This window comes from Oreochromis niloticus, linkage group LG3, assembly GCF_001858045.2.
Source record: "Oreochromis niloticus isolate F11D_XX linkage group LG3, O_niloticus_UMD_NMBU, whole genome shotgun sequence".
NCBI classification, from domain to species: Eukaryota; Metazoa; Chordata; class Actinopteri; order Cichliformes; family Cichlidae; genus Oreochromis; species Oreochromis niloticus.
Window position 1 is genome coordinate 55,426,687 of NC_031967.2, and position 12,260 is coordinate 55,438,946.

Sequence of the window (12,260 nt, forward strand, 5' to 3'; positions counted from 1 at the left end):
CTTCATTTGTGGTGTCTTGGCTCTCTCTAGTGGTATACCGGGAGTAGTACAGCCGAAAAGATTTATCCTTGTGTTGAAAACTCCATATCCCACAATTCATAGCACGCCTCTACAGAGTGAACAATGGCGGCCACCACTTCGTTTTATATGTCTTTTATTCGTGTTTCTAGGTCACAAAATAAACTTTTAAGATATTTTCAGGCGAGAATGTAGGTGTGTAAACTTCAAATATCTGCTTGTTTTATCAAGACATCCCATATTTAGCGACAGTGCTCTGAAGACGTCGGTCCTGCCTGACAGCTAGCCGGCTACCTAGCTAGCTGCCGCACTTGGCTGCAAATGGATAGCGAGGGGACTCTCTCTGTCGTTTCACCTCCCCGGTCTCTCGCAACAGCTGGATGTGGAAAAAAATAACTGAGTTGTTTGGTGGTGCTATAACGCGGAGCTACAACAGTGGGCAGCTATCCACCGGTGTATGACAGAAAGGACATGCCGCGACCGCCGATCGACCGGTGTTTGCTAACGCGGAGGTCAATCGTGGATCAGGGAAAGCGAAGGCAGGAGCGTGAGGTGAACTGAATTTCAGGTAAGAAGTTATGACCTGCACTCTATTTGGGTCAGATATAAACCGAGTTTAGGTGTAGTTTATTTAGCAGCAGTTCTCTTATGTGTTGCTGATAGCCGGCTAGCTAGCTAGTGCCGCTAGCATAGTTAGCTAGCACCGCTAGCGACCCTTCGTGAAAAAGCACCCAGGCTTGGCTTATATTGAGGCGGGTGAAACTCGTGTCAGCACCCGGTCGCTCGCCGACAGTATGTGTTTTAGCTGGACTTATTTTTCGTTTATATGGACCGATGATTTATTTATTTATTCATTTTAGTAACGGTATAAACAGTGAAAGGTGGTGGATTGGCCAGATGTAAACTTCAAATATCTGCTCGTGTTACCAAGACATCCCATATTAGCTCTGATGTTTTCGGTGCCTGCAAAGAGCTAGACAGGTAGCTAGCTAACCCGAGCTGGCTGTCTTTTTGACTCAAGGTCATAGCTGGACTTATTTTTCGTTTTTATGAGCCGATGAGGGTTTTTTTTTAGTAACGGTACAAACAGTGAAAGGCGGTGGATTGTCCAGATGCTGGTCGATGTGGAAAAAATAACTGAGTTGTTTGGTAGTCGCTGACGCAGAGCTACAACTCAGGGCAGCTATCCACCGGTGTGTGTCAGAAAGAACATGCGGGGAACGAGGCGGCGAGGCGACCGCCGATCGACCGGTGGTAGATCGTGGATCAGGGAAACCGAAGGCAGGAGAAGCAGGCGGCTGCCGGTCGGAGCGTGAGGTGAACTGAATTTCAGGTAAGAAGTTATGACCTGCACTCTATTTGGGTCAGATATAAACCGAGTTTAGGTGTAGTTTATTTTTGTTGTGCTGACTTTTTACAATCAGTTATAATAACTCGTACTGCGTGGTAGCTAGCACGATGGAGTTTATGACAGCCTCCCCTGTCATTCTCTCGCCTGTTCAAACTTCAGTCATGAAACTGATCAATGATCGGCTTTTCTCTCTTGTTTGTTTATCGCGCTAAACAACAGCAGCACGTTTAAGCTTGATCAGCTGTTGTTAGAATTCATTTGATTTTAATTTCTAGTATCAGCTGATGTTTGCTGGAGCCACAGCTGTAGAAGCGGCTGGTCGAAACCAGGAGATGACCTTACTGAATCATCAGAGCTGAACAGGTGATGGAGAAACAGGTTTACCTTTGTTTTAGGTGACATGAATGAGTTGAAGGGAAGTTATGAACTGTTTCTGAGAGAAATAAACACCAAGCTCCTTTTTTTATTTAGCTGACAGCTGGTAACTGTGCAGGGGCGGATCTAGCAAAGCTTTTGCCAGGGGGCCAGGTAGGGCATTAACAGAGAAAGGTGGACACAAAGATATACTTTTCTTTCTTACTCTCATACAGGGAGTGCAGAATTATTAGGCAAGTTGTATTTTTGAGGAATAATTTTATTATTGAACAACAACCATGTTCTCAATGAACCCAAAAAACACATTAATATCAAAGCTGAATGTTTTCGGAAGTAGTTTTTAGTTTGTGTTTAGTTTTAGCTATTTTAGGGGGATATCTGTGTGTGCAGGTGACTATTACTGTGCATAATTATTAGGCAACTTAACAAAAAACAAATATATACCCATTTCAATTATTTATTTTTACCAGTGAAACCAATATAACATCTCCACATTCACAAATATACATTTCTGACATTCAAAAACAAAACAAAAACAAATCAGCGACCAATATAGCCACCTTTCTTTGCAAGGACACTCAAAAGCCTGCCATCCATGGATTCTGTCAGTGTTTTGATCTGTTCACCATCAACATTGCGTGCAGCAGCAACCACAGCCTCCCAGACACTGTTCAGAGAGGTGTACTGTTTTCCCTCCTTGTAAATCTCACATTTGATGATGGACCACAGGTTCTCAATGGGGTTCAGATCAGGTGAACAAGGAGGCCATGTCATTAGTTTTTCTTCTTTTAAACCCTTTCTTGCCAGCCACGCTGTGGAGTACTTGGACGCGTGTGATGGAGCATTGTCCTGCATGAAAATCATGTTTTTCTTGAAGGATGCAGACTTTTTCCTGTACCACTGCTTGAAGAAGGTGTCTTCCAGAAACTTGCAGTAGGACTGGGAGTTGAGCTTGACGCCATCCTCAATCCAAAAAGGCCCCACAAGCTCATCTTTGATGATACCAGCCCAAACCAGTACTCCACCTCCACCTTGCTGGCGTCTGAGTGGGACTGGAGCTGTCTGCCCTTTACCAATCCAGCCACGGGCCCATCCATCTGGCCCATCAAGACTCACTCTCATTTCATCAGTCCATAAAACCTTAGAAAAATCAGTCTTGAGATATTTCTTGGCCCAGTCTTGACGTTTCAGCTTGTGTGTCTTGTTCAGTGGTGGTCGTCTTTCAGCTTTTCTTACCTTGGCCATGTCTCTGAGTATTGCACACCTTGTGCTTTTGGGCACTCCAGTGATGTTGCAGCTCTGAAATATGGCCAAACTGGTGGCAAGTGGCATCTTGGCAGCTGCACGCTTGACTTTTCTCAGTTCATGGGCAGTTATTTTGCGCCTTGGTTTTACCACACGCTTCTTGCGACCCTGTTGACTATTTTGAATGAAACGCTTGATTGTTCGATGATCACGCTTCAGAAGCTTTGCAATTTTAAGACTGCTGCATCCCTCTGCAAGATATCTCACTATTTTTGACTTTTCTGAGCCTGTCAAGTCCTTCTTTTGACCCATTTTGCCAAAGGAAAGGAGGTTGCCTAATAATTATGCACACCTGATATAGGGTGTTGATGTCATTAGACCATACCCCTTCTCATTACAGAGATGCACATCACCTAATATGCTTAATTGGTAGTAGGCTTTCGAGCCTATACAGCTTGGAGTAAGACAACATGCATGAAGAGGATGATGTGGACAAAATACTCATTTGCCTAATAATTCTGCACTCCCTGTATAAAATATTTAGCTTTTATTAAATAGTTATCTGAATCTTACAACCAAAGTTTGTATAATAATACACAAGATTGGCTGTAGACCATTGTTCATCATTCAGAACACTATGTAAAAATAACAAAAAACAAAAAGTGAATGCGAAAGTGCATACATATTTATTTTATGTGTTTGATGTGTGTCGGGGCGTGGTCTGCAGTGCCGCTGCAGGGGAGGTGGACCCACGGGTGTAAAGTCTGTGCTCTCTTGGCTGTTTTTTGGGTGTGTGTTGGGCTATGAGTTGAAAAGCTACGGCTGCCTGTGTGGGTACACCAACCATGTGTGAAAAGTGGTCCATAACGTAATGCTTCAAAGCATGTTCATGCAAACATTGTCGGGGTCTGCCGTGATACAATGGGACTTCTGCTCATGAACCTGTGTGCACAGCGTCTGCAAATCGGGGCTGTACGAAGTCACCTCATCTTTACCCAAAACTGTAAGCTGTCATCTGTGAGGCGCGAGCGGTGTTTGTTTTTATCATAATTCATGGTGGAGAATGGCTGCTCTGCTGAGTTTTGCTCTCTGTAGCCGTATGAATGGCAAACTACAGTGATTAGCAGCGGCATAGGCACACATAAAATTTCTTCTGAAATTTTCGCTTTCTAGTTGTCTCATAGACCTTTATGCAATCAGACCAGAGTAGTCGCCCCCTGCTGGACATTAGAGAAAATTCAGGTTTAAGATACTTTTCAGTACTGGAAGACACATTCAAAGTGACACCCCCACACCATCCAGCTGCTGCAGCTGGGGCAGGTTGGAATTTTAGCTATGTAACCAGTAAACTTATCTCAGAAATGTATACTTTCAGCCACCGGCTGAGTTCATCTTTCATCGTTCAGAGTAGTAGTGGTCCTACAGGAGCATCCACAAAGCCAAAATGGAGTTTCAGCTATTTGTCCACAAATTAAAGATGTCTCAGGATCAGTTTCTCCACTTCATCCTCAGAGAAACATGAACCATCCGCTGGTAGATCAACAGTCTGTATCACAAGTCCTGCTGATGAATGATAGGATTTCTGAACTTTGTTTTTTAGGCCTGCTTGGGACTTCCTCAGACCATTGTACCAGTATCTCTTTGACAACCAGGTCAGTTCCAACTGAAACACAGCTGAAGCCAGTCTGAATGAAACCTGTGGAGTGTGCTGCTTAGGATAAACACCTTGTGGATGACTACCTACACAGATATGAGTGGTAGCTCTGCCAGGCAACCTGAGCTTTTGGGAGATTTACTAAATGCATCAATCTAACATGAAGCTGCAAAACACACAAAAAATAAAATAAAAAAGGCAACGACATTGGAAACTTCAAATGTCATCTATCAATGTTCAGATTTCAGCAAAGACACCATAATGACTGACACAATATAGCAAGAACAGAAAAAATTAATACGGCAAAAACAAACACCACGTTGAGGTGACTGTTTTTGTGATTTGGTGCTATATAAAGAAAATCTTAAAAGTTATGAAAAATTATGTCTGAAGACACAAAATAAAATCTGTGCTTATGCTGCATTACTTTGTTAAGTAGATTACTTCTCTTAACATGCTTTGTATTGTAAGGTAAACGTTCTACAATAATACAGAGGAAACCCCAACAATCAGATGACTAAATAAAGTGCCAACAGGTTTGATACTTTGTTCACAATTGTGAAACAAATAATTTAATCACTTAAACAGCAACTGTCATTTTATGTCAAAAAGCTTTGGTTCCCACACAGCACTTCTCTAATCAAGCACTTAAAGTGCTCTGTACAACGTGCTTCATTCACCTGTATTCATGCAAGCACTTTTTTTATATACTGGTACCTAAATGCTTTTTAGCTAACACATTCACACAGTTACACTCCAAGCAATGTACTGGGGTCAACTCAGGCTTCAATATCTTGCCCAGAGTATTTTGACATGCAGACTGGAGAAGCTGTGGATCAAACCATCAATCTTCCAATTAGTAGATGACCTGCTGTACCTCCTGAACTACTGTCAACCCATACAAAATATGTTTTTTTTTTTTATTCTTTTATAATATTAATCTGCCTTTTGCGAATCTTATGACATCTGTGTGGCTCAGAAGTGTTTGTGTGTCTGTAGATCTGTCCTGCTCTTCAACCTATGATAAATGATAAGCTGAAGGACTTGCCCATGATGAGGACAGTCCATGAAGACCGCCAATTAGACTTGGACTACTCCTTGAGCAGTGATATCGAAGTGACATCGAGGAGCCTTGATATTTCTTTCAAGGTAATAAAGAAAAATAAAAAATAAAAAACTCTGAATTATCCTGACCCTGAATATAACCAGACATTAACGCCTGATTAAAAGTCAGAGCACAGCAACACAAACTGTAACGCGTAGTGACACTGGTGTGTTGTGTTTTCTTGATGCCAGCTGTTGTCCCTGCTGGACAACATTAGGCCTGTTGGAAAGAGTCTTAGGCTACGTCCACACTAATGCGTTTTCAAACACTCTCCAAAACGCATACATTTCAAAACGCTGCTGTCCCGTCGCAGTGTGGACACACAAAAACGCAGACTTTCTAAAACGATGACATATTTTAGTCATGTGATGCAGTCATGTGACCAAATAAACAAAGATAGCGGAGTGCATTATACAGTGGCTGTTTTGATTGCTCTCAATTTTGACAGCCCTAAAAAAGATGAATATCAGTTTGTACATGCTCCAGATAGCTTTTCTTCAAATTCTTTAATTCTCACTCGCTTTTGCGCATGCGCAGTACTGGAACGTAAGCGTTTTTAATCCGTTTCAATGTGGACGCACAACTCTGTGAAAACGACTGAAAACGCTAGTGTGGACGCGGAGCGTTTTCAGATGAAAACGCCTTTTCAAATGTATCCGGGCTAGTGTGGACGTAGCCTTAGCATCTGGGTTAATAATAATGTGATCTAATGAAATCATGTTTTTACCATGAAATACACACCAGTGCATGCACTGAGATTCTTGGGCAGATCTCATGTATGATTTTATGACTTGTAGGTTTTATTTTGCTGCCCTTGTTGCTATTTCTACTCCGTAAATAAAATCATAATTCTGTGTGTGCTTCAGGGCTTAATGTCTGTACACGGGCAAGCTGTGGACACTGATTCAATAAGGCCAGGCAAAGAACCAGTTTTCACAGAGACTAACAAGATGGTCTATGTGGGCATCTCTGAGTTCTTCTTCAATGGGGCCGCCATGGCAATCTACAAATCAGGACCATTTGATTTTAATGTTTCAAAGGTGAGAAAATCTGATGAACACCTGGTAGAGCCCTTTCTGTTCCCTGAACTAACCTGACATTTTTCTAGACCAGCAGCATGTAATGAGTTTTACAGACAGACAGACAATAAAGTGAGCTGCTCTCACTGAAAGAAACAACACCACTGTTTAATATGATAAGGAAATAACTTAACCTCCTAGGACCTGGCATCCACATATGTGGACATCAAATTTTGGGTTATTTAGACCAAAATACTCAATTTTGCTCTACAAGGGCCTGATATCCACTTATGAGGACATTATACTGCTACTGTTCTATCAAAATTTTAAACGAATATCCTCATATGTGGCTCTTATTTTCCTTAAAAACAAAAATAAGGAAAAAAAAAAAATCTGGTAATTCTTTGTTTTTACATTCATTGGGCCCCAATGTGCCCAAATATCAAAGAGAAATTAAAAATGCATGTTGTGGAAGAGTTCGGGTCTTAGGAGGTTAAAGAATGCCATTTTAAAATTCAGTGCCACTCCTGCACATCTTGAACTCTCATTATTGCTTCTATGGTGATCATCATAACAGACTGTTTTGGCAAAAGTATTTGCTTATCTGCTTTCACATGCATATGGATTTAAGTGTGTGACTTCAGATGTTGTATAAGAAGGCCTGGCTCACAGCGTCCACTCCAATTCATCCCAAAGTTGTTCTGGGGCCATTGTTAAACTATGCCTACAAAGTTGAGAGCATGAAATTGTCCAAAATATCTTGGTATGCTTAAGTATTAAGAGTCCCTTTCACTGGAACTCAGGGGCTAAGCCCAACTCCAGAAAAACAACCCCACAATATAACCCAACCTTCCACCAAACTTCAGACTTAGCACAATGCAATCAGACAAGTGTCGTTGTAATGGCAACCACCAAACTCCAGGTTGTCAGATGAAGAAGCATAATTAATATAATGACCTAACACACTTTCCACTCACTCAACTCAGGTAGTCACCCCAAATACTCCAGAGGTCTATACACAAGAAGAAGCACGATGATGACGATGTGGTTAGTCACAAGGAAAAGCAGACTAGGCGCATTGACAAGTTACAGGACCCAGGGTCTACTAACCACATCTTAACAATACAGCAAAGAATGAGTCTCAGTCACCACCTTATATAGTGGCTTCCTGCTTAGGTGATCTGGGACAGGTGGTGGATTACTGCAGGTGTGTTCAGCCAAAGGCGGGAATCCCTAGTGGGTCCCGCCCAATGTTCCCTCTAAGCTGCGCACGTGCGCAATTGCGCACTGCTGGCACGGTCTCTGCGCACAGAAAATCTGCGTTGCGCACAAAAAAATTAACCTGAATTGAAATTAAAATAAATACTTTAACAATTCTGTTTTGCAGTGTTAGTCAGTAAGTGACTGGCTGCTCCTGTATTGTATTAGAACAATGCCGCCTTATCCCATAGTCCAGCCAATAATGCCATTCACATTCGTATATACGCAGCTAATCAACGTCGCTGACAGGCTCTGACAGCATCCTTATGTGCCAACACCGACGGTCTTTTAGCTGGCAAAGCGGCGTGGCTGATGTGCAGTGAAGCCACGTTAATGACAACGTGTACAACCATTGGAGATGTGAGCAGGACAGACGGAACAATTGACGGAAAAGTGTGGACTTTATACCAGTTTTTAAATTGTGTTGATAGGCCACGTAAAACCAGAGTTATGATAAAAATATCTGCAATGTTTGTTTTTCTTCCTGAATACTGTCGTTGTTTATATTTACTGCGGGAAGAAACGTCAAAAACGGCGTTTTATAAGGAAAACGCTTGAAAGAACTCTCCGCCTGTGAGCAAAAACAAACTCCACCCCCCTCTCTCTTTCCTATTCGTCCAAAAAAAGTACCATGTCGACCAATCAAAAAATGGTATGGCAACGCAGCATCTAGTTGTTATGAAACGGGGGGAAGTTTTAGGAGTGACGGCGGTGCTTTGATATGTGAGAGATTTGAGACGTTTAGCGCAAATCTTGTGTAGTTAGTGTGTAGTGTAGTCAATAGTTTTGTTGTGTGTGTCAGAACAATGAGGCGGCTGCTGAATGTTACAGGTGTTACAGCAGTGATACATCTCCTGTTGTCAGGCCTGCAGGTATCAGGTTTGTGATGCTCTCATTTATATTAATGGACAGAAATTATTTTTTGGAGTGGCACAAATAATTTCTGTGGCATCAGATTTGATGCAGAACAGCTGATTGTTCTGTAAATAGTTTGAAATGTTTATTTAAAGATGCCTTGGCTGCATTAAAAAAATAGCAGCAAAAAACTTTGTTTGCCAAACTGAGTTACTTTTTTGAAGAAGTGACTATATAATTAATTGCCCAGCATTGGTCATTATATACTGTATTTCGCAGACAGAGTTACAGGACTCTCTCCCAGACCACAGACTCAGACTCATAATACAAGAAAGAAAGAAAGTTGTGTTTTCAAAATTGGAGTTCAAGTTATTTTTATTTCCAATAGTGTTAACATACTACACAGGTCAATGACTAGATTTTTTTAAATTTTCATTGTAAGTGGGCTAAAGCAGTTAATTAAAAGTAGTCTAACATAAATGTAAATGCTGTAATTTGATTATTTTAATAAACCATGTAACTTGGATGGATTAGATGCTTGCGTGACCACAGTGCACACGTCTGATGTCGCTCACAGTGGTCCAAGGGATCGCTCAGGGAGTTTGTGTGTTCGCTCAGACACATGAAAAATTAGAGGGAACATTGGTCCCGCCCATAGACAGACACACATATGCAGAAGAGAGAGCGATAGGGAGAAAAACAAAACTTGGAACAGGCAGAGGACTAGGGGACCATGACAGACAATTCTTTTTCTTTTTTTTCTTTTCTTTTTTTTAAAGGATCCATTTCTTTAGTCAAAGTAGTAATACCACACAAATATTTTAACAAAGGTTCAAACTCTTTTCTCATAACCTATCTTCTTCTCTACAGCTGAAAGGATGGAAACGTCTGTTCAATCCTGGCCTGGGAGCTCTGGGAATTGAACCGGTAGAATACTATACAAAGAGTTTATGTTAGAGAGTCAAATAAGTTTCACCTTAAACTTCATTCATCATCAAACATCATTACATGAAAATAAACTGTTAACATGGCTTTTTTAATAATATTCATAGGGTCCATGGACAGCGGAGCTGACTGAGGCTCCAATCATTCAAATCAGTAAGGCTGGACTCTCTGCCACTGTGAATTTCAAAGCACAACCTAAAGCTAAACAAAAAGGTTTTCTTATGGTAAGCACATGTGCAGATGCAGCGTTTAACAAATAAGCAAACTCTGTGCTGGTATTGACTCCGCATCAGACTTTATCTGCAAGTTTACTGGAAGAGTTGAGTACAATAAAGTATGTATGTTAGCTATCCTTGACACAACTTTATCACTCACTGCAGCCTGATGTTACTGCATATTGAATTAAGAAAAAGACTTACTTTCAGCGTACGTGTTGTGTAATGAGAACACACATAAATCACAAACAAATTGATAAGCTGCCTGAGAATCGGACTTCAAGCTTTCTTCAGTTTGACTCTGTGACATGTTTCTGAACATCCATGATGTTCTGCAGAAAAGAACAGCTCAAAGAGAGTTCTGATGCTTTTATTGTGAAAGTTTGGCTAAATGTAAAAAATATAGACAATAGAAAACTCACACAGCTGTAACAGCTGACTGTGGGAGTCTTTCTGTTGTGAATATCTATATGGACACTCCTGTCTGAGCTGGGTGAAACTACCAGAATTTGAATGCAAGATACATGGAAGTGACTAACCACATATGCAGAAATGATCAAACTTTCTTTCCTGTAGACCTGCAAAGTTGATATGAATGTCGAATTCAAAGAACGACACCTCACTATGAAATTTAAACTACCAAAGTAAGTAAGAACACAAATTCACACTGACATGCTGTGTAGTACACTCTGTGTATAGATTAGTACTCTGGTGTTGTATATTGTGAGAATTTGCAGTGAAACTTTTTCAGATGTGATGACAAAACTGGAAAGATCATAGAAAAAATTAAGGTAAGAAGACAGTGCTTTAATAGATTTACTTCCATTTCTCTATACCAGCAGATCTTTATAATAATAATAATGATAATAATAACAAGTGTGTGTCTCTATCTCTGCAGGCTGTTTTTGTTAATATCCTTCATGAACTCATAACCAGTAAGCACTAACATACAGAATGACACAAACTCACCTGACTCTCATGATAATTTATGACACTTTGAACTGGATTATAATCTATGTGTATGTGTGTGTGTTTAGAGTGGTTTGTTAAAGAAATACCCATCCCTCTTCCTGCTGAGCTGAGCATTATTGATGCAAAGACCCAGTTTGAGGAAGTGAGTGACCTCGATTTCTTTCTGTCTGAACACTAATGTGCTAAACATTCAACAGTCCTGTACACCACACTGATAATTTCTAAAACTATCACAGTAAAAACATGCTGAGTCATCCTTTATTCATCTGCTGTTCCATGATGAATATCAGTTTCATAAACTATGATCTTGATCCATGCTCAATCATCCAGATAAGGAAATCCCAGAAAGTTGATTCTGTTCATCTGGACAAAATCTGAAAAAATCTGAAAATTCAACATCCAGGAATTTCTGGGATTAATGAATAAGCTGCTGCCACTCAGTCACATGTCCCCTGTTTCTACCTAATACTACCTGTTACTGCCTTTTATTGCAGGGCTATCTGGTGGTGGGAGGAAGCCTGACCTTTAACCCTCAGAGCAGCAGCAATGCTGGCAGATAAGCAGCAAAGGCTGAAATATGGAGTTTATGATCCTCTCAATGTCTGGTTCTTTATGCTAAATATAAAATCTATGTTTGAATAGCTTAGAAAGTTAAATCTATCAGATGCAGATACTGGATATACTGCATGTACTGCATATACTGGCTGTTTCTATGATTTTTGTGTGTGTCTGCAATAAAGGTTTCAGCATCACGGTAAACAAAAAGTACTTCACCAACCTGTTCATGTCTCTAATCATTTTTTTTTTTTCATTTTGAAGCACACCCACTGAGGAACAAACGCTGGTAATTGGTGATTCTGTTGTGAGACATGTGAAAGTACACACACAGTATCACAATCACAGTAGATTTTCTGTACATTTCTGTTATTGGTAAAATGGAAAGTCTTGATTTACAGGCACTTCCTTTCACTGTAAGATTAACTTTGTAGTGTCTTTACCTTACAATATAAAGGGGCTTGAGAAAAGATTTGAATAAAACTGAAAAGATCTAAAGGTGTTTCTGAAATGTGGGTTTATTAGAACAGAACGGATGGATGACCACAGCCCTCTCAGGACAGGACTGATGGCAATTTTCCCCATTTAATAAATAAAACACAAAATATTTAAAGACAGATTATTATACCGAACTTAAAGATGAAAGTAAATTTACTGGATTTGTTTTGTCAGCTCTTGCTTTTCAGAGACA

At 40.5% G+C, this 12,260-nt stretch overlaps 1 protein-coding gene across 1 annotated transcript; it reads left to right on the plus strand.

The window, feature by feature from the left end:
- Positions 1-1,682: 1,682 nt before the first annotated feature.
- LOC102079855 (BPI fold-containing family C protein-like) lies at positions 1,683-11,780 on the plus strand. Its single transcript, XM_019356764.2, has 11 exons — positions 1,683-1,732; positions 4,590-4,641; positions 5,643-5,792; positions 6,615-6,788; positions 9,753-9,809; positions 9,935-10,051; positions 10,619-10,686; positions 10,794-10,833; positions 10,941-10,977; positions 11,080-11,156; positions 11,509-11,780. Exons 3-11 carry the CDS (start codon positions 5,664-5,666, stop codon positions 11,572-11,574), a joined length of 765 nt encoding a protein of 254 aa, XP_019212309.1. The 5' UTR covers positions 1,683-1,732; positions 4,590-4,641; positions 5,643-5,663; the 3' UTR covers positions 11,575-11,780.
- The last annotated feature ends 480 nt before the right edge of the window (positions 11,781-12,260 follow it).

Coding starts and splice junctions, on each gene's coding strand:
- LOC102079855 (XM_019356764.2), top strand. CDS start 5,664: ATGATAAATGATAAGCTGAAGGACTTGCCCATGATGAGGACAGTCCAT. Junction 10,834..10,940: donor AGATCATAGAAAAAATTAAG/GTAAGAAGACAG, acceptor CTATCTCTGCAG/GCTGTTTTTGTTAATATCCT. Junction 11,157..11,508: donor CAAAGACCCAGTTTGAGGAA/GTGAGTGACCTC, acceptor CTTTTATTGCAG/GGCTATCTGGTGGTGGGAGG.